The sequence below is a fragment of the Anopheles marshallii genome, chromosome 3 (assembly GCF_943734725.1).
Source record: "Anopheles marshallii chromosome 3, idAnoMarsDA_429_01, whole genome shotgun sequence".
Lineage (NCBI taxonomy): Eukaryota > Metazoa > Arthropoda > Insecta > Diptera > Culicidae > Anopheles > Anopheles marshallii.
In genome coordinates, this window is record NC_071327.1 from 39,302,104 (window position 1) to 39,323,499 (window position 21,396).

The 21,396-nt window shown below is 39.1% G+C and overlaps 3 protein-coding genes across 4 annotated transcripts; 1 reads left to right on the forward strand and 2 right to left on the reverse strand.

Annotated features, from left to right (window-relative positions):
- Positions 1-11,887: 11,887 nt before the first annotated feature.
- LOC128715746 (GMP synthase [glutamine-hydrolyzing]) lies at positions 11,888-16,604 on the reverse strand. 2 transcript variants are annotated; one of them, XM_053810659.1, is made up of 12 exons: positions 16,533-16,604; positions 15,019-15,132; positions 14,741-14,927; positions 14,555-14,672; positions 14,091-14,247; positions 13,869-14,012; positions 13,695-13,791; positions 13,059-13,618; positions 12,805-12,976; positions 12,494-12,723; positions 12,191-12,382; positions 11,888-12,088 (listed from the first exon to the last, which is right to left on the reverse strand). In XM_053810659.1, the coding sequence occupies exons 1-12, from the start codon at positions 16,587-16,589 to the stop codon at positions 11,987-11,989; spliced, it is 2,130 nt and encodes a 709-aa protein (XP_053666634.1). In that variant the 5' UTR covers positions 16,590-16,604; the 3' UTR covers positions 11,888-11,986. The 2 variants fall into 2 exon arrangements, with proteins under 2 accessions (XP_053666634.1, XP_053666633.1); XM_053810658.1 differs by lacking the exon at positions 16,533-16,604 and adding an exon at positions 16,113-16,136.
- A 1,005-nt stretch (positions 16,605-17,609) lies between these two features.
- Positions 17,610-18,545, reverse strand: LOC128713680 (5'-deoxynucleotidase HDDC2). The gene is made up of 4 exons (XM_053808543.1): positions 18,501-18,545; positions 18,293-18,431; positions 18,059-18,213; positions 17,610-17,852 (listed from the first exon to the last, which is right to left on the reverse strand). Exons 1-4 carry the CDS (start codon positions 18,543-18,545, stop codon positions 17,610-17,612), a joined length of 582 nt encoding a protein of 193 aa, XP_053664518.1.
- Positions 18,546-19,491: 946 nt separating this feature from the next.
- Positions 19,492-20,395, forward strand: LOC128714080 (dnaJ-like protein 60). Its single transcript, XM_053808955.1, has 5 exons — positions 19,492-19,547; positions 19,616-19,709; positions 19,789-19,949; positions 20,024-20,173; positions 20,245-20,395. The coding sequence occupies exons 1-5, from the start codon at positions 19,492-19,494 to the stop codon at positions 20,393-20,395; spliced, it is 612 nt and encodes a 203-aa protein (XP_053664930.1).
- Positions 20,396-21,396: the final 1,001 nt, after the last annotated feature.

The window sequence follows — 21,396 nt, forward strand, 5'->3', positions numbered from 1 at the left end:
GATATTTAACAAAAAATGAACGAAAAAATCTAAACTCAACATCAAACACCTTTGCTAATCGCTTTTCGTGGAATCGAAACGCACAGTATGAACACGATCAGTTGATCGATCAACCAAAGTTGATACTAGCCATGTGTGCAGTTGGAAATAGTGAAAAAAGAAGAAATGCTATAAATGGTTACTCGAAACTATGTAGCAAACGAATTAATTACAACACGCTGGTTGCGCGTAGTGGTACCGACTACCAACTGGCAATGAATTCAATTGTTAAAGCATTTTAGAAGCGTTACAAACGAACACAAACAACAAAAAGCAACCTCCCGATGCCGTCACTTGGAACACTGCTACCAACAATAGAACGATAAAATGCTCTGATACAAACTTATCCTTCCAGCGGGCTCTGTGCGTAATTATAGACAAATCCAATTGTTACACAAAATTTCAATCCATGAATGTAGCAATACGGTGCGAAATCATAAATAGTAGATGTGCGCAATAAGGGATAGCGAGCGAAGCACAGAGAGTGGAACAATAGTGTGTGCAGCACGGTCAAATTAAGAACTGGGATGTACTGTAAGGTTATAGGTGTTGTTTTGACTAAACTGAAATAATATGAAGACCTTCTGTTCTGTTGTTTGATGGGAAACTTTTTTTTTACCATATTGTAAATTGCTACCGGTAAGCGACCACATATGTGCCGATTAGTTGACGAAGCTGTTACAGAATGATCATCGTGTGTGAATGATCTTTTGATTTTGGGCCATCTTACACACACCTAATTCGTAGTGCATTTCGGGCATAATGGATGCTTCTGTTACATTTCAATAGTTGCCTTTAATACGATGATGCCCTTTGTGTTTTGTTTTTGTTTGCAAAGCAAAATCGACTTCAAATCTGTACATAAATGTGTCATACTCGTTAAAGTTTGTCAAACACGCCAAGTGGAGCATGCGTAACTGGTATAAACGCATTGTGTAAGCGGATTGATCTTTTCGTAACGATTAATTGCGATTGTATGCAGGACAATAACTCACAAATGTGTTGAATGGTTTATATTTGTTTTATTTCGTTTACTCGTAAAGTTGTAAAGTTAGCTGACAAATGTTAGCTCGTTTACTAAATGTTTCATTTCGCAATATTTTCCATCTGAATTGCATTTCATTTCGTCGGTATAGTAAAATAGTCTTTGAATTGTTAGAAAACGGTGTGTGAGTTGCATGAATCCATGTATGGGTTTGAAGTTGATTTTTTGTTTAGTTACGTATGACCAATGCAAATCTTGCCATGGAAAAGAAATTGATAAGAAAAAAAAATAAACGCAGTGGTAAAACAAAAAGAATGGATGTTTTTATTGGTGAATGTTATTAGGAGAGCGATATGTCAATGAAAAGAAAAACAAAACCAATTGTACATAGTGCGAATTTTCACATTTTCTGTGATTCGAATAAAAATTAACAACTCCACATACGAATGTCTTGATCATGTCACTCTAAAACAGTAATACCGTCGATTATTGCAAATATGGGAAGCTGAGTTGCGCGTCTGTTATTTTTTCGAAGAGATTGTTAATTGCTTTATCTTCACGACTGCATTAACCAGAAACATGTATAAATTAGTTACCTAATTTGTTACAGTAGTCAATCGCATAACAGTAAAGTTAGAGAAATCGTGTAATAGTAATAGTAAGGCTTCTACTTTGATGCTGTATCAAGTTCAAGAGCACATGCATTCCATGATTCTTTCATGGAAATGATCTGCCACAGACTAGGCAATATTTGAACCCATCAGCGTGGAATGCATTTCGGTTAAATGTAGGGTATATATATTTGCACCTTATTTGATGGGACGTCTATGTTCAGGCAATGCTGAAACAACTATCAGTTAAATGCGTTACGATTAACTTTATGTTTTGTTTAATAAATCGCTTTTCGAAAAGACCTACCGTTCCGAACCCTTTATTGTGGGGTACTGTTATTGAACAGGAAATTTCGTTCGTTTCTATCAGGGTGTAACAAAAACGATATAAAGAATGTATTAAAAAAATCTTTTAAAAACGCTCCGATTTGATCAGTGGTATAGTTCTTTATCTATATGATTTAGCTTTCCGTTGGTGACCCGTTCCATGATACCGCACCAATGCATTGTGGTATTATTAAATAAGCAATCATGATAACACCCGCAGGAACGTGTTCCACGTTTCAATTGGAAGCAGTAGTAAGCATCCCATCGTGACGATGGTTTCACGTATCAATATTTTTACACACACACACACACACACACACAATCTTTCCTTAATTGAACTAACTGCACTTTGGCATGGACGGCGGGTAAAAGTGAAAGTGAAGAAAAATGGAAAAAATGTAAAAAAAACACACTCACACAAACCCACGCAGCAATAAACTTTAGACAAATGATAAATTCTCGGAACAAACCGAAGAGAGATACTCGGATTATGGATCTTTACGTAACATCGGATCTAACCAGTCCCTGTTTACCACAGCGCGAAGTGACGCTTTTCCGTATAACATCCGCCAAGTGAAGGGCGTAAGACTCATGGCCAATTTTTGATCGGGTTGGGCGAGCAAATTGTTGGTAGTATACCGATACTTAAATTAAATTTTCATTCCAAATTCATAACCGATCAATCTCCATTTTGTCACGCGTATAAAACGAAATGAAATTGAACTTAATAAAACATCAAATAAAGAGGCAAACAAATGTGTAGGTTGAGTGAAGTAAAACAAAATAAAAAAAATCTTGGTATGAGCTTTAAACACGAAATAAATATAATAAAGTAATATAACTAACGTTAAACGATTAGATAAAGGCGAGCGCGTATAAATTTACTAGCGAACAATTACAATTTATTTGAAACACTGAGCATCCATCCAAAACGATGGCTGCTGCCCCCCCGGGCAGTACAAAAAGTACACGTTGATAACCTAACAGTTTTGTAATTCAAAAAGAGTCAACAAGAAAATGTTAAGATGTTGGACCAAAAACGTCTTATAAATTATAGGAACATTCATTGGACAAATTCAATGTATCATTTCCCTTTAGTGTGATGCATTTTTTTTACAGAAGATTAAACCATTCAGTTCATTAACCTTTATATTTTTATTCGGTTCAACGCATAATTCCGACTGTTTAGTATAATATGTTGTCTCTGCTATGCTGTTAACGTGTACCGTAATACATATGCAGCGTCTATGACGTGTTCGGAGTCCATTTTACTAACGAGCTCGAAGTAATTGGAAAGCATTGTTCCATCTCTACTCATGTGGGATGTTGGTCGAATAATATATTAAGGATGTAGTTAAACAAAAATTAGGCAGTAAAACGTATAGCGCGCAGAGAAAATAACAATCTTTTTGCAAGGCAATTTAGTTGAATTTTCTAGAACAGAGCAATTATTTAGCATGTAAGCGAGGGCGCCGGGTGGTACTTTGTAACGTTATAGAATTATTATTATTATCGGGTTGATGAAAACGATAATGAGCGATAAGCTGCACATGAATGAAAGCGACATTTCTCCTTTATTGCATAATGATGCGCAGTGATGGATGGAATGATAGAGGGATTATAAATTAATAAAAGAAAACTAACCTTTTCGCGAGGCCTGAGTTTCGACGTTATGCGTTTGATAACGAAACAAAACCACAAGCGTATTGGACGATACAGAACGGTGCAGTAGGTAGCGCACAGATTGGGTGGATTTAATTCAGTGCAATGTTGAAAGTTAGTTTGACACGACGAGAGTATCTTCCCCCTCGTTTGTCTGCGGCCCTGTAGACGTGCCATTGGACTGGCGCACCTGCAGTTTCTAAGGCAAAGTTAATGCGTGACAACACGTCTTCAATATTCCGCTGAATATAAACCATAAGAGTATGGACGAGTGGGATTGTTAGCAACTATGTAAAAAATGTCCTATTTATTTCACTCGCAGCTATAACCTGGAACATTCTGAACATTTTTAGTTGTTCTGTTAGACTTTTTTGTCGACAAGTGGGGTAGTGTACATGCCGAAATTCGAAGGGCTACGTAGAAAACCTACGGGAAACCTATTTTATACACTTATTGATCGCAAGCATAATTAATCAAAACGCAAACTTGTAAAGAAGCCGATTGTCTTACTGTAAAAGAAGAGTACGTATTCATTTTCATAGTAAAACACAAAGAGATTGCAGAACATGAAGTGCAGTAGTAAAACAACCAAAAACAAACCAGAAAATACCAAAAGAACTAAATCCGTCAACAAGCAGATCATAAGATTTGATGAAAGATGAAGATATTTTGTAGTGTTCCCTTTAATATCCCCTATACTACCCGCGATGGTAACTTCTTGCGAAATGCCTAGAACGACAAGCAAACTCACGAACGATACACATTGGATTATTGAAATGATGCGAATCCGCTTGTATTATATACAGCGTAAATGTGTCTCCAGTTAGGATGTTGGCTATAATCTGCCCAAAAAAAAAAAGGATCTGCCGATCGATCGACGGGAAACAAATCTATTTCTTCGAATATTTTCATGCTTTTGCGCTGTAAAATATTGTTGCACCGATAATAAGCGACGATCCCGGGACGGGAAGGTTAGGAATGTTTGAAGGGAGTATATCAATAAATACAGGAAAGCAGATTTATGGTGCGCCCTTTGCCGAAGAATGTAACAAGAAGAAGAAAAAAAAACAAACAACCATTATTTTGTATACTACTTGCGCGCAAATAAAATTTCCGCCCTACTGTACTGATAATAAGCACACACAATAGCTCTTATATCCGGAGATCGCTGCTTATACTCAGTCATTATGTATATCAGCAAATTGCACACCAAACACAAGCGACACTCAACCACGCAGAATATGCATCCATAGCTAAAGAAATCCAGAAAGTGGTAGACCAATGAAGGAAATGCTGGAACAACGGGTATTGCCGGATGTTTTTCAGTGTTGTTCAGTTATGTTCCCACGCATAGCGATCTGGTGGCATAATAGTGAACCGGAATTGTATGCTCCCAAACCCAAAGCACATACACACGCACACACCACGCCGCTCTTCGAGCCAATGAAAGCCAACACGTCCAAAGGTAGTGAAAGCGTGTTTTCTTCCGTATTTTCTTTCTATAGAAAGCATACGGCGCAACTATTTTGCGCGTAAAGTGTAGTGAGGTTGTAGAGAATTGCCACTGGAGAAGGGTAAAATAAAATTTGCCGTACGTAAATTCAGAGGATTTAGGAAATGAAACAACGAGCTAACGAGTTGCATATGTCACGGTCAAAGTATTGGGTGGTGTTGGAAAGCTACCCGTTTGTTTCCCGGAACTCGGAGTGTAAAATCATACGAACAAGTTTAATCCTTTTTTGGGTCATTTGCGATCTCCATACGGAGAGTATAATGTTGAGCATGGTTTTACCATTTCATAGTACGAGTTTGGTTAATTATTTCTTACATTTATATCAAAAGGCAAGCGTTAGCGTTAGTAGCTTGAAGCTTTATTTCTTCTTGGGATATTTAACACTCATTTAACTCTAAGCCGAATAGCCAAATTAGACGACAGCATTGTTGACTCATGACTATGCCCTCTCAGATCTACCCGTATATCGTTTAGGTATTTTTTGTTCGATAAATTAAAGCATTTTGTCGCCTTTTTGCTTTGATTATGTTACGTGGGTAAAAACCATGCTCATGTAGTGTGCTGCAGACTGCGCATCGCACATGCACATTCCCGTCCTGTTTCATCAAGAAATTTATTCGTATCGAAACTGTCTATCTAATCGAGCTGAAACGATGTTAGCCTTACAGCCTTTAGAGAAGCGAACTCTGTTGCCCGCGGAAAATGCAATTAGTAACAATATGCAATGAATATGCATATACACCTTCAAAACAAAAAAAAAAAACGCGTGCACAATTAATGCCGCGTGACAGTGTTGCTGATAATGGAGTAATAGCAGCAAACTAATAAGCAAAACCAAACGAAGAAAACAGTTAAAACACTGCTTGCGTGATGCGGTTGCGATGTTGCGACGCAGACGGATTAGTACTCTAATTTTATATAATTAGTTCCGAAATTCTGTATCCTGTCCCCCTATCTATATTGCTCTAACAGCGAATAGATACTAGCAAACAAGCAGTAAAATTACGAAAAAAAAACTACACACAAAAGCGCACTGCCAATTTGTAAAAAAATAAGAAAACATGATTACTACAACATTAAGAAATGTATAAGCTGAACGCAAATGGGTTACAAAATGCAAAAGTTCGATAAACTAACGTGCATTTGCGGCAGTACACGATCTAATTCTGCTTAAATTAAACAAAAGTAAAGGGAAAACGGATCAAAATGGGATTGAGGGATGAGTTGTGGTCTGAAGTCGTCATTCTGCAAAAAAAGCAAAAGGTTTTGTTCATATGTTACAATAACAAAAATGCCAGCGGTGTTCTGTTTCTCTTCCTTAGAAACATTATAGTACACTCGTTGTTCCATAGAGCACACGTCAAGCAAAACGTTTAACTACGTGAAATGTTTGCATTAAGATACATTCATACACACATTTATCGATTTTCATCCTATTGTATGTTTTCGCTACAATAGAAAAGCATTCATATACAAACGCAAGTGATCAAATAAATAGAAAATGGAGAGCTAATTTGACAAACATTTTGCACGTTGATTTTGGTTTCATTTAATTTTTCGAGTACCTTTTGGGGACAAGTGTAGAAAGCAGGCAAGCATTGCAAAACAAAAAAAAAAAACAAAACTCAAAACTTATAGGAAAACATAAAAAAGTGAAGATATTTCAGTAAGTATACTCCGTATTCATAACACTGAAAAGCGTTCGCAAGTTATTCAAAAACAATAAAAAACCAAACGAAAAAAAAACGAAAAAGCTGAATATTGGCAAGAGATTGATAACGGCAGCCATGTCGAAGAGGGTAGTTAAAGATTTGAAGCCGAGTTTAAAAGTCTAGGCAAAAGCAAAATAGATAAACCCATGCACACAAAATCGACAATATGTAAATAGATAAATGAAGGAAGAAGAAAACTATCTTAAACTAATAACTAGCTAACTAACTAGAAGAAAAGCGGATTGACTCCAGAGTTATAGAAGTGCAAAAGGGGCGAATAATAAACACACAAAACAACAACAACACACACACGTACATTGGATAAATGGAACTAGTTTAGAATACGTCGGCAATAACAAAACCAAAAAAAGGAAAGAAAAACTCTACGGCAATTCATTACACGTTACGATCGTACTTTGTAAAACAAAACAACAAACCATACGAAAGGAAGACGGCACAGACAATTTTTAAACAGCAAAACAATTGGAAACGTAACCGCAAGTAAGAAAACAAGCATGATGCTACCAAATAGTTTTGGAAACCAGTGGAAATGATAAAGCTAGCAAAGTAATGAAGGAACGAAGGAGTATTAAACAGTTAGGTGATAAAGAAATCTCACGGAAATATGTTCAATTTTTTGTACATAACTATCAGGTTTAGTACATCAGCGTCGTAGCAGAGCGTGACTAACCTTGGCAGACAGGATGCAAACAGACGCTCCGGAACTCCAAACGATGATTGACATACATACACACAAACCAAAGCAGCAAAACATACAAAATGGTTTAGCAGAAGTACTATGAGAGAAATTCCATCACAAAATGGGTGTTGGTCGGTCTAAGCAATGAACGGAATCAACGAGACGGACAAGGCATAGGCAAACATTGGCAATGGTTTTCCCAGACACACTCGTACGATGGAACGCAATAAGCGAATACAGTAATAAGCAAAAGAAAGCAACAAAAAAAAACAACAACAACACTTTGAACAGCAATGAAAAACAGTAGTGGCATTTACACTAACGATAACAGGAAACGCTAGCAAATTATGTGGTAACATTTATTAGGAACGGGGGTAAATTATTTTGTGAGAAACATAAACACCTAGCAAGGTTGCAGAAGTGGATCGGTATTGCAAACAATCTCTAGAAGATGAATATACCAAACTTACGCAACAGTCAATAGCAACAAAGCAAATAATAAAATAGAACCGAAACAGAAGAACAACCGGTGCCACGAGCACACAGAGAATATAGGTGTATCGATAGAATCTCTATCGAGAATATATATCGATAGAGCATGCAATAAGGATGTAAGAATGTGGGTGCCGAGGCGGAAGGAGGTAGCAACAGGAACAGGAACAAACCACGGATGTATTATTGCCGAACTTCGTTTGTTTGGAATTTAGGGTACCCCAATGGAGCATATTGAATTTATGTTTTTTTTGAAATTACGCCGAGTCGAACTTTCGTAACCAAAAACAAACAAAAAAATACTCTCTTTGCTGCTCTCTAAGATATATACTAAGGAGATAAGTGCAGTGAGCGAAAATGAAAACGCCAGACGAAAGGGAGTGAGTTAATATTAGAAACAAAGAAGCAGCAGAAGAAGACAGACAACAAAACGCAAATAAGCAAACGCTAAAAAATACCGGTCGAATTAGATGAAGAAACAAGAGCAAGAAAGGAACATAATACAAGAAGAAAAATATGACGAATTAAAAGAAAACACTTTCAGAAGAAAGTGGAAGTGGATCAAACAAAACGAAAATAATGAAAAAATAAACAAAATATTGAAAAAAAAAGATAAAGATTACATTACTGGCCGAATCGTTTTGTGATAAAGCCAATTTCGAGTTATGGTCCGAAACTAATTTACACAACACATGTTATGCGCTGGTTAATGAACCTCCGTAATAAAGCCTAGCCGGCCAATGTGACATTAAATCGATAGCATTCATTGGGTCAAGAAATCTAGTCGCTATTCAATGTCCTAAATCCTCATTGTCTCCTGACCCCGACCTAACTATGCGTGACTCCATGTGGAAATTTTGTTGATTCGTTCCGATCTTCGCACAAGGCAAGGCAGCTGGTGTTGGTGTTGAACTACATGGCATATCCAAACAATGTGTCCAAAGTCCTTAAATCAGTTATCTCTCGACGAACCAATATGGCTTACGATAATCCCCTCCAGTTGTGGTTCAACGCCTACCTCTTCTGCTCCGTTCAGTTCGAAGCTACGATTTCGGTGCCTTTCTCCTGTTCTTGCGGAGAGCCCCAAGGGGAAGAGCCTTACATTTTATTTTTTATCGTTTTCTGTAACTGATATCTGTTCCATTTTACCTACTGACTACCTACTTAGTGTTTGGTCCTATTCGCAGATTATTTTATATTATACCTTTCTTTTACTTGGAGCGACTCGATGACATGATGCCGGTCTTCACACGAACGGACCAGATCAAAATTACATCCAGACCAAACCCCCGTACGCAGGTCTGACTATCCCGCTTACGGGTAAACAATATCAAGGAAAGCCAAAAATGGAAGGTGTAGACCTCTTGAGGTTGGTTGTGCCCGATGAAGAAGAATTTCTTTCTCTTCCGATTGTGTACTTCTTCAACGTTATCGAGACAATTTCCCAATTTCAGTATTCTTGGTATTCTTGGTATTCTTGGTTCTCGTTATCACTGCGTAAATGTAAAGTTGTTTCTTTCTTTCCACCATCCTTTTTGTTCTCCCAGTTTAGATGCTCTCATTTTCCTCATCCTATTTTAATTATAATTGGTTTATTGATGAACGGACCGCAGGGTCCTCTGGATAACACATTGTACATACACAAAGCAACAAAGTACTTTACAGCTCTGTGTACGTCGTACGCAGAACATTAATATTGTTAACAAATACGGAGTTCGACATGGTAAGTTCGAACACGCAGCAAACATAGTTGAAATTTCCGCACATGAACAGAAACGGATCGAAAGATCCAATCACTGTTCGCCGATCATCAAAGGCCAAAAGTAGGAGACACAATGTAACCATCTGTTGGCCAGGTCACGAACAATCGCCTGGCGTGCAGGCATTAGTATAGGGAATAATTTATTAGGGCTTTCCTCCATGGGCAGTAGTCCTAGCAACATACATCCCGTTCGATAATCGAGATGGTGACCCCAGAAGCGCAGAGCGTAGCGAGTAAACTTTTCGCTGGAAGGACTCAAGTTGTGTAAGGGGCCCAGGGGCGGTAGGTCACCGAACGACATTGGAACGGAGGGAGCTCGCAGACTTTAAAGTTATTATTTATGTTGTCAACCAATATGAAGGCTTTGGCAGTGGCGGATCAGTACCCTTGGAAGCCCTGGGCGAAAAGGTAGGTGTATTATCAACATCATTGTGTTGAGTTTTGTAAAACATTTAAAATTTACTTATATATAATTTTTGGGTTTGCGTTTGGGCCTAGATAATAGACCTGCCGATTTCTTCTTCAACCTAGCGTTAGCGGGCCACCCCAGTCAATTTTGGGAAACTTCGCCTTCTGTTTATCAATTTTTTTTTCTAGTATTCGCTGAAAACAATCATTGGTTTACGTCGCTTCTCATTAGTAAATACTCACCAAAGAATCGAGCAGATGGAAAAAAATCTTAAGGTGAAGATTAACGATAAATACCTTTGCCCACCAGAGAATGGATTGACTAATGAAGGCACTCGACCATAAGCGGTTTAAAACTCTTATACAGCATATGAGAACCGTTAAAAGCTTGCAGCGCCAGACCGCTAAAAGCTTGTAGCGTGACAAGATCGTAACTTCAAGCCTTATGTGATCACCCAGCAAGTTGGGGTGTTGTTTTCCACTGTTGAAATCTCCAGCATCAATCATATAACTCAGTTGCAATATGTTGCCCCACACGTTTCTACCGCACATTTCGTTTTCAAAGCATTACGGGCGACAATAAAGTTTTTTTTCTCGCCTTTTATTTTTCATATTTTCATCTTCCATTACACATAAATAAAAATATCTAGTACAGACTTTTATTTATTTTTCTCTCTGAAACTGTTGTTTACTTTCAGCAGCGTGCGCACAAAACAATTGGGATTATCAATTGTCTACTCGATCAACGGTTTCATTTAACTCCCAGTATACTTGCCACATCTGTCCCTTCGTACCACTGATTTCTTCGATCTGCTGCTGTATTTACCGAGTGTGTTTCGCGTTGGTTTTCTTTGTTAAATGTTTTGTTGAATTTAACGTAAGTTTAGCTGTTGGTGAAATTCGATTTTCATGTTTGAAAGTCCTGTTGATTTTTAGTTATACATTCTTTGCAACGTTGCTGTGTAAATTGCTCTCTTTTATCCCCTAAGTTTGTTTTACGCATTTGAATGAGAATTTTGGTTCAGAGCGTAGCGGATAATTCTGTGTAAAGTTATTTGCAGTGTTACTACAAGTTAGCGCTAACGGTTTTGCTTCTCAGATAATAGGTAAAGTAGCAAAATAAACTCAAAAAATAACTCAAAAGAAGACTGCAAAAAGGGCATCAATTATTACAACGTACAGAGAATGTTTGACCACGTTTCAATTGTTGCTGTATAGATTCATTCAATACATTACCAACACATACGTTGAGTACTGATGCATTCGTCGATCAGCACATTTTGTTTCAATTCCGTACTCAATCGAGGTGGTGCGCGTTGGTTTGCAAATCAACAAATATTCGTCACGCGAATACGAAACAAAGTGTGGCAAACAATCATATTTCCGCTGCTTCAATTCCAGTCCATGAACAGTGGTGTCAAATGGTGGATGAATAAGAGTAAACATGATGACGTCTGGTGAGGTCTGGTCAAATGAATCAAATCGTTAAACTTTTCCTAACCAAACGTGGAACACGGAATAATATGCACTCAGGACACATTTCAGGGACCAGGGTTGGGCTGATGTTGACGACGTTAAACAAAAGGGGTTTAGCGCTAAGCGCGTGCGGAACCAGCAACAATAACAGCGGCAAATGATGCGACTCTGACAGCGCGCCGATGACGCGCGCTGGCAACGATGATGCTGATGATATTTCTTCGTTTAATCTAATTTCGTTATCAGATTGGTGGCGAAGTTAGTGCAAGTAGAGGAGAAGATGTCTGATATAAGGGGAATCATTCCCATTCGGTAGTACCCGGTGGTTTCGACGTCAGGTCTAGTAGCACTCGAGAAATTCCCGGCATATTAGATAGTTCATCTACCATTTTTTGTAGTACCTGTAGGATAGTTTGATGATAAAAAAAAACAATGCACGATTATTAAAAATTGCTTTTTGTTTTTAAAACTGAAAGGTGCACAAATAATGCACATTTACTTACATTTGTCGGTAACCGGTCGGTACCGGGAATCGCTGGCACACCGGTCATGAAATCGTTTGTAACGAACGGTCGCAATACTACGGATCGCATGCAGGATGGGGTCTTTTGCGCAGGATCCCGATCGAAGTGGATTGGTATCAGTATGACAGGCATTTGAGAAATTTTACGCATACATTCGTGTTCCATCAGAATCTGTAACGAAAAGTGGTATGCGAAAGGTGTATGAGTCGTATTCTGTCGACTTTTCTTCATATTTGGTTCCACGACTGAGCGTATATTCCTCATTCGTTATCCTTTACCTACCTTATTGACGATGTTATCTACCTGACGTAGCTGCCACACAACGCTTTCGGTGAGCAGTGTGTGGGTAATGTCTTGCACCGGATATTGGACAATATCACCGAAAATGTAACATACTCTATTTACATTGTGCAGAATACGCGGTATTAGCTTCGCTAAGAAGAGCATATCTTGCCAATTCGGTACATCCTTGCTCGAAAGTCCCACCGCATAGCTGTACGAACGTTTGTCGCCTAGGGTATGAGAGAAGTGTTAGCATCGGATAACCGGTTAATTGTTTTGTCCTGTTTGGGATCTATCACGACTTGACTTACCTTGAACGCCTACGCTTCTTATTGGCAGTAGAGTAGCATTCAATTTGATGTTACTAGAAATACGGCAGAGCTGCTGCTGATCTTCCTTCGAAGTTGTACCGGAAACGCGATTCAGCAGTGCGTGATTTTTCTCAAGCTTATTTTTGTAATCCACTATCACTTTAACAATGACCTAAGCAAAGCAAAAAATAAAGTAAATGGTGTGGTTAGCAGCAGCACAATATGTCGTGTAAACTATGCGTGTCCGGTCTTACTTGTGTTTCTGAATAGTCTTTCATGAATGCCTCCTCCGCACACAGCACTCTAATGGCTAGACCAGGACCAGGGAAGGGATGCCTCTCGATCAAATGTGCCGGCAGTCCCAGCGAGTAGCCCAGCTGCCGCACTTCGTCCTTGTGAAAGTCTCGTAACGGCTCAATCACACGCCCTGCCTCGCGCAGCTTCCTTATCAGTTCTGTGTCGTTATGGTGTGTTTTAATCGTGTCGGCTTTAGCGCTCACCAACGCGGAGGCGGATTCGATCAGATCCGGCCGAAGTGTTCCCTGGGCCAGGTACACCTCGTCCGCGTTTAGATTCATCTCGCGCAGCACCTCGTTCGATACCTTCACGAACACATCGCCAATGATCTTACGTTTGTCTTCTGGACTGATCGTCTGGCACAGCATCTGTGTGTCCTGATTGTATAAGGAACCGGGAAGTTTGATTGTGGTCGTACCCTTCATGAACTTGTAGATTGCATTCTTTACGAACAAATCTACACCCAGCTCACGCAACGACTTTTCAACATTCGCACTCTCATTCAGACGCATAAAACCTTTGGGGGAAGTAAAGAAAACGGTCATTTACTTGTCCAAAGGTAGGTGTGGGTTATAGAGAATGCAATTAATTACCATTGTCGATATGGACAGCAATTACTTGATCCGGTTTTAAGGCATGTCTTAGCAATGCTGCACAAACTGTCGAATCTACCCCTCCGCTTACCAACAACTAGAATGAATGGAACACGAATGACATTAGAACAATAGAACGATCAATTTTATATCACACATAGGCATTATACTTACCAACACCTTACTGTTGCCCACATGGTCTCTAATGTATGCGATACATTCTTCCTCACGGTTGCGCATTGTAAAGTTCGGTTGCATCCCCGCAATATCGAAAAGGAAGCTAGAGAGCATCTGTTTACCGTTGACGGTTAAATCGACCTGAAGGTTGGTATGGTAGAAGAACCGATAATTAGTAACGAGATTTACTTTTTCGTTAACACACGTCTGGATATATACCTCCGGATGGAACTGTACGCCATAAATACGCAGCTGCACGTTAAAAATCGCGGCAACGATGCGATTTGAAGAATATGCTCCTACCATAAGTTTGGCTCCCACTCGATCGATACTGTCGCCGTGAGTAAGCAAAACTTTCTGTGAACGTTGTAAGCGGCTGTAAATGTAAAAAAAAAAAAACATATAATACATTTATACTTCACAATTCAAAACTCAACTGAATTGATATGAAATTATTTTCATTGATAATTAATCCTGATACAGAATATTGCTAACATTCCATGGTGAATGTTAAACCAGGTGTAGCTTTCTACTATAGTCTTGTTAGATCAAAAGTTGTTCCTGGTTTAATTTGCTCTGGGAGAATTGTATCAAAGATCACCGTACACTAATGAGATGATCCCTTTCTTATTCCTCCTTCCGAATGTGCGTATCATAGAACCGTATCAAATAGTACCACTCACTTGAACAATGGACAGCTCTCTTCTACTTCTATAGTATGCTCTCCGTCCTCTCGGATATCCTTTTTCTGTACGGTTCCATCAAACTCTTTGTTGATAATCTGCATTCCATAGCAAATACCTATCGAATAATTATAATATAATATTATTGCCCATCTACAAGATACATCACTTCTCCTTGATACTTACCTAATATCGGTAAGCCTAACTTAAAAATATCTGGATCATACTTTGGCGCATCCTCGGCGTAGACAGAATTGGGTCCACCGGATATAACAACTGCTCGGTAGCCGAGTTCTTTGAGTTTTAAGGCAGATGTTTCCAGAGGTAAAATATCTGATTTAACGTTGAGTTCGCGCACCTTTCGATCGATTACCTGTTGGTAAAAGCAAATGGACATGTGTTCCGTTTAGAGAGTTTCTGCGCACCTTGCACTTTTGTAGCCCAAAGCAGGAAACTAAACGCACCTTCCCGTACTGTGAACCGGCGTCTAGTATTGCCACGCGGTCATTATGTAACCCTCCGTTCTCCGTTAGGCCAGCGGATTTGTTTAATGCACTCATGTCTTGATCGTTACAGCACTGAAAATGAAATTAAATGATACAGAATTAACATTAAGACTCTCCGGAGAGGAATTACTCCATCAGCCGCTGCACGCTGTAGAGCCGAGTTTACGTTATTAGTTGCTAACACATAGATTAAACGGATTACGAAGAGATGTTGTTATTGCCGGCATTCGACAAACTATTATCAGTTGCTATGATAGATCAAGAGCACCAATACTATGCGATTACTAGCGCGCATACAAACACAGCCACATATATGCATACATATTTTAACTAGATTACTGGACCTTCGAATCAATTTGATTATGGTTACTGGATAAGGTTGGTTGATCGATTAATAAGGGTCTAGCAAATACTAAACAATAATTATATGATTGCAATGTATAAGTGATATTCTAAACCGTGGGCAAGTAGGATGCTTTCCTATGCAAAAGTTCATCACAGGCATACGATTTCTTCGACAAGAATCAATCGTGAGAACTATCTCATATTGGCAGATAAACAATCCAACAATTTCTAGGTTATGATTTCGATAGCATTTTCTAGCTTTTCTTCCAATGACAGTACTTTTGCATCGTATGAAATTGTTAACTGCTCTACACACGATGTCAGATCATACGCCAGGACAGGTTAATGACGCGTCCTATGAACAACAGACACCGTAAACACTGTGGTTATGAATGTGTTGTTACACTAGCTGTTCTTTAAGGTCATCGTGACCATCGGACAGTGCGGGTGCAAATGCGCATGCAGCGGAGGTGGCAGGAACAGTAGCATGAAACAAAAAGAATGAACGAAAAGTGATTATGACAACACGCACGCATGATGGCAAACGACACCACAGCAGAGTGGGCCACAAATACTCAATTCTGTTGTACTGCTGGCTTTTGAAATAATGCCAATGGGAGTGCTTATTTGCAACTACAAGAAAAAAAACAAGCTGTCTCCCAGCGGCTGCAAAACAGGCAGGCGGCGCAGTAAGGTGCAGTATTTACACGGAGAAAGATACGCAAGAACATCCACGACAACTTCCGACGGCCGGATCCGGACTGCTCCGTTTTCTTCGCTTTACCGTCGCTCGTAATGCGACGCTACCCGAAGAGATTCACTTTTCTTATTGGGCCTCCTGTGTTCCGGTGCAACTGTAGCCGAATGGGGTTTCGCAGATCACAGGAAAATGCTTCAGAAGCAACGCACTTTCATATATTGCGGGCGTAGGAAGAAGGAAAAAAATAAATACGATCGAGTCGCAAACCGATGATAGATATGGCTCTAATTATTCAGTGACGAACGTTTTTCTGTAGCAAACACCTACGATAATATGCTTCACGTTGCACTTAGGCGTCGATTGAGCACAGACTTTACACGGTTTTTCACACTTTCAAGCGTCCAGGCAGAGGAATAAAATCAAAAACCTTTTCTTTTTCACTTTGCACGGACGATGATTTCCAACACCAACACCAAGCTGTCATGGGCGCTTCCGCACTGTCATTTGCCAATCCGACAAATGTCATCATTTTGTCGGAAAGTTGACAGCCGCTGCTCACCGCGAAAAAGATCCACACCGGCTTCCATCCGCTGCACTACCACCTCCCACACCCGCATGAATGTGTACGATGAAGCTTTTATTCGCTGAAACTGCGTTATCTGCCATCTAAATTAAATCTTATCTACACTGAAGCACTTCTTTACGAGCCGGACGAACATTTTGTTGGAAATATTTCATACATGTTATTTGATTTAATGCAAGCACACACACATACACACGCGTACACTGAGCATTTCAGCCGAAGTCCATTGAATCATCAATCCGAATTGGGATAAATGTTTCAACTTTGCAAACGTACCTTTCTGCCGAAGCACGGTATATGTTTAGAACCTCCTTTTCGTTCTTGATTCCAGCAAATCCGTGCACAGGTTACAAGTTTTCGTTCCGGATTGGGGAGCTGCAATCTTCAAACGCGTGACGCTGCTCTGCTGAACTGCTCTATCTCAATGCAATGCAAATGCATAGAGCTATGCCGTCAAGACCATTCGAGTGACAGTTCATGGAAAGAACGATGTTAAAAATTAGATTAGACGAAAATATACTCCTTATTTAGTAAGGATTACGGGTAAAACGGATATTCATTCTCTTTTAACGGAGGTGTGAACTCTTGAAGACGAATTTATTAGGCCTCTTGTACTGGGCATTGTTTGGTCAATTTTGTTTGAATTTTAAGTATTATCGCACTAGCTACAAAGTGTGGAATTCCGTATTAAGTACACGATTTGGCTCAGCTTGGTTTAGGCTGTTGAAGTTACAGTGTGATTTTGTACAAGGGAAATTTTTTGTTTGTTAATGACTAGACAGAAATGAACGAATATCTTTCACTATATTTGCGAAACTTCGGATAACAAGCATTCGGATGCTATTACTGGCAACACATTCGTGGTAACATGAAACTGAAAATTTAATATATTTTATATTGCGATACTACAACCCGTTTTTCTCATTGCTTACTAATAAGATTGTCGGCAGTCGTTGTGGAAGTTTTTGCGCGCTGAGTCTTGATAGCGTTGACAATATCGACGACGAAGGGATGGGAGAATTTATTTTCCGTCGAGTCAAAAAATTCCTGTAGATTCATGGGACAGTTGTCACGTTTCTCGTATTCGTATGCCTGCATTACCATGTCAAGACGGTCAAGATCTTTTACGAACTTTGCCTCTGGTGTCTTGCCCTCTTCATATTCCTGGCAAAAGTTGTAAATTGCATTTAAATGACATTGAACTGAATGAAGGCGGTCCGGTGGCACGGACCAATCCTTCGTACGCAGGACTGACTATATGAATGGTGAATAAAGTCACAGAAAGCCAGAAATGGCAGGCATGAGGTTATTGTGCCGACAAAGAAGAAGAAATGAATGAGGAATTATTCACCAATGCAATCACTACTTACATTGAACAAAGCCATCATCCGATCCTTGTTGGGGCCAAGTAAATCAGCTATATCTGTCATAGCGGAAAATTCTTTCAATAGTTTCTCTTCCCGTGAAACTCCACAGTAAGGTGTAATATCACCTACGATGCCTTCCGCCAGATCATGGACAAGAGCTATAAAATAAAGATAACAGGAAACTGTATTACTGATAATATGGTCGGTAGAGTTATCAAGGTACAAGCGTTTCTTTACACATTTCCATCACACGGATTCGATCCAAACCGTGGCTATCCTCTAGAAAAAATGACATCATCGCCATCCGGTACATGTGACCCGAGACGGTTTCACAATCTTTAACCTTTCTTAAAACCCACCCAGTCCGTTTCAGATGCTGCAAAATACATGAATGTTAAATCAATTATGAACGGATGTAAGGTGATCAACACATGGTAATCTTTACCTTAACATTCCCTAGTACTTCCATAAATTTAATGTAGTTATTCATGTTTACTATAGATGATCTATTCCGGCGACGAGCGAGGGAGATTTGGTATCGGATTCTTTAATCCACACAATGAATACAATTTCTCAATTCACAACCAAAGGGGACTGATAAAAATAAACAACTAGGCCACTAAGCACTGGATGGATGCAAATTCTGCAAGCACAGTTTCTCCCGGTGCAGAACAACTCTTACTGAGAGCAGCTAGTAATTCATGGTTTTATTCTAACGATCACTAAATAAGGCCTTGCCAAGCCTTCTATGTAGCCTAAAATTTTAAATTCTTCTATTTCACGATTCGGTGAAAACGGATGAAACTGCTTTTGTTTTCATCGTGAAAATATCGATATCACATGTGAAATGTCAATCGGGCACGGATGACAGCACGTAGGAAAACAATTCCACTGTTGCAGGGTTGTTTAATAGTAGATAAGACTGGGTGAAAAAATTGTTATTAGTCGTTTTTTCCGAATAAAAACAAATGTACGCCTATGTTAAAATTCTTCAATCCATGTCCCGCGGGCTCTTCTCACAACTGCACATTATTATCTATGGAGCAAAGTTATTTTAGTTTATTAGTTTGCTAAATGTACACTAATAGCTAAATATGCTAAGTGCGTGTACCGCCACATGCGCTACGTGTAGATGCGCACTCAATTCTCTATTCAATTGATTGCTAGCCCCTGCATGAGGGCTTTGTTGTGGGGATTGACAGTTTCCACAATAACAAAACATTGAACTAGCAAATAAAAAATATATTTCAACAGCACAGCTGTGCAACGTAACAATCCAGATATTTAATTCGATAAACTGGTGGTTCGGTAAAGAAAGCCTAGGTTTTAAAGCGAAGGTCTTCATTCTGGTATTGTATTGTGTTGTCTTCGAATAGTAATTATCTACCTCAAATCCCACCGCAACCTTGCACAATCCTACGTAATACGGAAAAGAAATGTTAAAAGTTGCTCACAGCAATGCCGTTTATAAAGCGTTGCAGGCACAAGTTAGGTAAAGCTTCGTTAGAATGGTTCATAAAACAAATCAGTTAATTCTCTTTTTGCGCACTTTAATTGCAGATACACCCATCGTACGCATTACAATGTGTTAAAAATACAACCTAACTGCACGACGAGGGATGTTCGAACTGCTTTCATTCAACTTTCTAAAGAAGTATTTAGTTGATGATGGTATAAAGAATAGTTGTGACTGAACAGCTGGGGAACTGGTAATTTTTTTTTTCGTGTTACAGCTACATCCTGATGCGAACGTTGGCAACAGCGAGAATTATGACAAAAAGTCCTTTGTTGAGCTACTGGAAGCTTACAAAGTGCTCAGCAAACCGGAAGCACGTGCTGCTTATGATTATGAGTTATCATTGAGCAAGAATCCAGGGAATGAGGTATTTCACAGGTATTCTTTTTCATGTGTTGTAATAACTGTACCACGATACTAACCATTGGCAAGTCGCAAAATTCTACTTATAGACCGTGGGCTGCGAATACAATGCATTATAACAACGAAGAACAACCGTACTACGGAATTAAGGGGGTCAAAAAGGTTAACAATTGGACGATAGTACTGTTTTGCGGTATTTTCATGCTAATCGGCATCGTTCTTCAGGTTGCTGCAATCAGGTAACAAAACGCTTTACGTTTTCTTTTACCTTATTTCTATAACAAATATTGCATGTTATTGCTGCTATAAGTAAATCTTTCACCTTTAAACGAGATCAACTGGACGAATTCTCGAGGCAGAATGCAATCACCCATGCTGAGGTACGCGAAGAAGCGGAGAAGTATGGGAACGAAGCGCAAATTGAGCGAATGAAAGCAAAACTTAACAAGGAAGGAATATAGCAACGGATGTAAGTATGTGCTGTGGTTCAAGTGTTTACAAGCGTGTTACGCTAGTTTTGTAAATAATGTATATGGTAGCAATGATTTTAAATCAACCGTTGGTTTGGAAGGATGATAAAACGACAAATAATAAACTTCATATTGTTAGAATATTGAGTGGTTCAACACATCGAGAAAGCTGGCTGTTGAAATGCCAATTTGGACAATTTACAACAAAAACAACAAATAACACCGAAATGCGTCCCAAAATAATAAAAGATAAACGATTCATTAACTTACCACATTTTAATTATGTATTTTATAGGGACATAGTATCCGATTGCGTAGTTTAAAAAATAATGTCGATTCCTTTGTCGATAAATATTTACAATACATTTTTAACAAACGAGAGCCGAAATTCGATTAATATTAATCAATGCAATCACTCATAAACGGACTATAAAACAACTCGAGTCCAAGTCGTTAACAAACTGCCTGCAGCTCGTCCATTCTCCTAATAATTTACGGACACGCGTCGATGTGCTTCAGCGAAACGCAGATTCATCATGTTGTTTATTACGCAAAAAAGAAGCTAAATTTATTATTTTGCCTAGATCTGTGAAAGTTTCTTCCAAATTTTAAATTCAGTTTTCAGTCTGCACAACTTGGGCACGTTGGTGGTGTATTGGTAACGTCACCGGTTTTCACACGACAGAACCTGTCTAAAATCCCATCCGGACCATCTCTCTGTAGCAAAGGCTTGACCATCCGGCTTCGTGGTATAATAAGTCTAGTAGGTCAGAAATGGTAATCGAAATATAACTTAGCAGGGCGCCGACAAGAGAGTAGAGTGAAAACTATCCATGGTTATATGCTATTTATAAATAATTATTTATTATCTGATTACCGTTACATATATATCCGCAACACTGTTGCAACATCTTCTCATCACCCATCGTGTGATTGCATCGAATTAATTTAAAATTGTCACTTTAATGATCAAATGGAGCACATTTAAAACA